Below are 3,758 nucleotides of genomic sequence, written 5' to 3' on the forward strand. Positions count from 1 at the left end.
CTACACCTTGACACTAAGGACACAGTTAGCATCTGAAGCTAACGAGCTACAGCCAAAGATGTTAATCTTTATTTAGCTGGCCAACAAAAACAGCCTGTAAAACTCAGTGCATTGTGGGTAAAGTGTGATTCTGTGCAGCTTCTGGGTGTCACCATGGTAACAAGCTGATGAGACACCTCACTGTGAAATGACAGCAGTGTGTCACACTCAGCTGGCGGCCATTTTCCATCAGGTCATCAAGTCATCCTTCACTTGTAGTCGTCTTTATGACATGTCTTCTTATTCGTCCACAGTGAATCCTTTCTTCCACCATGTTTTTGTCCTCTTTGTCCCTTTCTCAAACACCATCCTTCACTTTTTCGTCCTCTGGACAGTTTCCCAGAAAAGTTTATCGTTTTTCTTTCAAAATTTTGTCTTTCTCCTGCATTTTTGTCTTTCATCCACATCATCTTCTCCTTCCTTCTCCTTATCCTTTCTTCTTATTGGTCAAAAACCATGTCGGTCAAAATTACTTCTGTTTATCCCCGCCCTCCTCTTTGTCAATCTGTCATCTGATTGGCAACATGTCCTGTCAGTCACTGATGCCAATCTCACTGTAATCCCTGATTGGTCTGGAGCATCAGCCCATCAGAACGATGTCACGCAGGTCATCTCATCGGCCAGCTCGTCCTCGTCGCGGCCCGTCCTGATTGGCTCCTCGTCGCTGTAGAGCGCACCGGGGTCGGCAGTGTTGCTAAGGAAACCGTGACTGCCAGTGCCGAGCAGGTCACTGGCGGCTGACTCCATCTCATCTACTGTCATGTGACACGCGTCGGCGATCTCCCGCTTCGCAAACGCCACAAACTTTGGATCCCGAGCATAAAGACCGAGACCCTCCGAGATCAAAACCTGCAGACGGAGGAAAGAATCAATTATTGATCAGTATTCATTATCAGTTAATGATCAGTATCAGTAAAATCTTCCTCACCGCCTCCACCAGACTGTCGGCCGATCCTCGCTTCTCGGTGAGCTGAGCGCCGAGTTGTGAGGGAACTCTGAGGGTGGTGTACGCTCTGTACGGAGGAGGAGCTGCAACACAAGTCACATGACAAAGTCACATCACACCTTCACGTGCATCGTGCTCAAGTTACATCATGTCAAAGGTTACTGTCCTTCCTACCTGATGTCCCTGCAGAGCCACCGTACCAGGCCGGTCTGGGTGCTGCGCCGGTCACGCTCACACCTGACAGATGAAAGGTGAGTTCAAAGTTCAGCAACATATTGATCCTGGTCCTTCAGGTCTTTATCTTGATTACATCACTGCGTGTAGTCTGTTATCACTGATGACAGCTGAATGCACCAGCTAAAGTTTTTAACAGTGGCTTACTGCTAACGGCTAAGTGCTAACTGTAATGTGGGCAAGCTCAGCAGCAAAAGGTATTTTAGCCACTTTAAAAAGCTCCACCTAAAAAAAAAAAAAAATATATATATATATATATATATATATACATATATATATATATCAGTTTAAGTGTACACTATATTTAGAATATTTTCAGATGAGATCTTAGGTTAGCGTTTCTGTTAACCACGTCCACAGCAGGACATTGATTAGCTGCTCTGCTGCTTCTCAAAACTGACCTCCATCTACTGAAGGTAATATCTCAGAATAACACGTGAATTTAGAATAACAGGAGGTTTCACTTTTCCAACATGCAGTGAACGCAGCCATCGCTTTAACTAACACAGAGGATGCTAACGTGTTAGCGCTGAGGCCTCTCAGGTGGCGCTCTGTCCAGCCTCCTTACCTCTTCCTGCTCCACCCTTTTTCCCCTCTCCTCCTCCTCCTCCCCCTCCTCCCCCTCCTCCTCCTCCTCCTCCTCCTCCCCAGGGCGGGCTGGCCTCCTCCTCCACTAGGATGAGAGGAGCATAGAGGAGGCGACCACGGCGAGGACACGGGTTGGCCCAGGACGCCGAGGAGGCTGCCGAGGAGCGACCGGAGGAGTGACGAGACTCATAACTGCTGAACATCTGCTGAGGAAGAGGAGGAGGAGGGTCACACCTTACTGAAGAAGAGGGGGAGCAGTACATGTGTGTCACCTGTATGTGTGTGTTACCTGTCCACGTGTGCGGCGTGGCGGCGAGGTGGGGTGGTACGTCCCGGGGATGGGCAGGTCGTCACTGCTGCCCTGCCTCCTCAGACACTGGATGTTAAAGGACGGCTTCCGACCTGAGAGACGACAGTGAAACACGCAGTGATGGAACAGGTGGAACAGGTGGAACAGGTGGAACAGGTGGAACATCTTGTTAGATGTTAATAATTAGTTTGTAAACTGTCTATAAAGAGTATTTGGATGTTATTTTAATCATCATCATCATTTTAGTTCCTGTCATGTCGATACATTGTCTCTTCTTTCACCTCATTTTGTTTGATCAACTCTCATCACATGTCAATAAGGAGCTGTGACATCACAGTGTGATTTGGGGGGAGAGAGGAGGATTATGGGACATCTTCTCACCTGTGGGCGTGGCAGGAAGTAGGCGTCTCCGGGTCGTCCTCCTGCCCTCGCTGTAGCCATTACCATAGCTACTGTTGATGTAGGGGGCGTGGCCATCATAGTGGTCTCTGTACAGAGGAGGCTCGTCGGGGTAATGTCTGCAAAACACACACACACACACACACACACACACACACACACACACATCAACACACAGGTCTGTCTCTCTGTCTGTCCGTCTGTCTGTCTGTCCGTCAGTCCACCTGTCTGCCTCTCTGCGTACCTGTCTCTGGAGGTGATGCTGTCGTTGTCCTCCTCTCGGCTGTAGTAACCCTGCTCTCCGTACGTCTCCATGTCTCCGTTCCTCCAGTATCTGTCCCTCGAGTCCCTCCTGAACAATAACAGAGTGTGATTGGCTGAGAGACTGAGACTTTGTTCAGTTGTCATGGAGACAGTTTGAGGTTTTAGCTGTGTTACAGCACCACGTTAATTTTCGCGGAGCATCACAGTACATACCTTCCATGTTTGTAGTAGGATGGCCTCTTGTAGGCGTGGTCCAGCAGGCCGTTCTTCACGGAGGTGCGACGGGGATGGTGGTGATTGACTGATGACCTCATGTTGTCTCCACGCCGAAGATGTTCGTCGTGTTCGCTGCCGTTGGGCATCTTGGTGAGAGAGCCGACCCGGTGGATCAGACCACCGTTAGACACACCGCCGTCCCCGATAACGCCGCCGGGACCTGCAGACACAACAGAGGGAAGGGGGAGGGGCTTACTGTGTGTACATGAAGATCATTTAAACATTTAGCTCATTATACCAGGAAGAATTACGACCACATTCAACTGTCATTGCAGTGAGGAGGACGAAACGTTGGAGCAGGTAAAATAATGCACAAAATATAAAAGCTTCATGAAAAGATGAGGCCATTTTCCTCTTTTCCATCTGAAGGCATCACATGACTCTCTAACCTATAAGAGACCACGGCAAAATGTGGCCCCCTTAAAGGTTTCATGTGGCCCCGAACAGCCATCATGGAAATACCAAAAAATTTAAAATCTATCAAAGACGGTCAGCAGCATCTAAACAGTTATCAGACCTTTATTTTGAAAGGGCTCAGTGCTGTGTTCACTGGTAATGATAATGAACTTTATTCACTCAGCGCTGCACATCCACGTTGTTTATGTTCTTCTTCTACTGTTGCTGCTGCCATCGACGCCTGTATGCAGCCTGCATGATACACTGTAAAACAAACTGCATATTAAAAATTCCAGAACATATTCT

General features: G+C 48.4%; 1 protein-coding gene across 1 annotated transcript in view; it reads right to left on the reverse strand.

Moving 5' to 3' along the window:
- Positions 1 to 506: 506 nt before the first annotated feature.
- The window catches only part of LOC146324542 (voltage-dependent L-type calcium channel subunit alpha-1F-like), a 29,701-nt gene continuing 26,449 nt past the window's right edge, over positions 507 to 3,758 (reverse strand). Inside the window, exons 25-32 of the mRNA XM_084720124.1 lie at positions 2,994 to 3,216; positions 2,761 to 2,868; positions 2,499 to 2,635; positions 2,097 to 2,209; positions 1,788 to 2,013; positions 1,160 to 1,222; positions 968 to 1,068; positions 507 to 888 (exon numbers count right to left, since the gene is read on the reverse strand). Coding sequence (XP_084576250.1) covers positions 628 to 888; positions 968 to 1,068; positions 1,160 to 1,222; positions 1,788 to 2,013; positions 2,097 to 2,209; positions 2,499 to 2,635; positions 2,761 to 2,868; positions 2,994 to 3,216 — 1,232 coding nt within the window. The 3' untranslated portion in view covers positions 507 to 627. The remainder of the gene's footprint in view (positions 889 to 967; positions 1,069 to 1,159; positions 1,223 to 1,787; positions 2,014 to 2,096; positions 2,210 to 2,498; positions 2,636 to 2,760; positions 2,869 to 2,993; positions 3,217 to 3,758) is intronic.

This window comes from Lutjanus erythropterus, chromosome 6, assembly GCF_056507025.1.
Source record: "Lutjanus erythropterus isolate fLutEry1 chromosome 6, fLutEry1.hap2, whole genome shotgun sequence".
Taxonomy (NCBI): Eukaryota; Metazoa; Chordata; class Actinopteri; order Lutjaniformes; family Lutjanidae; genus Lutjanus; species Lutjanus erythropterus.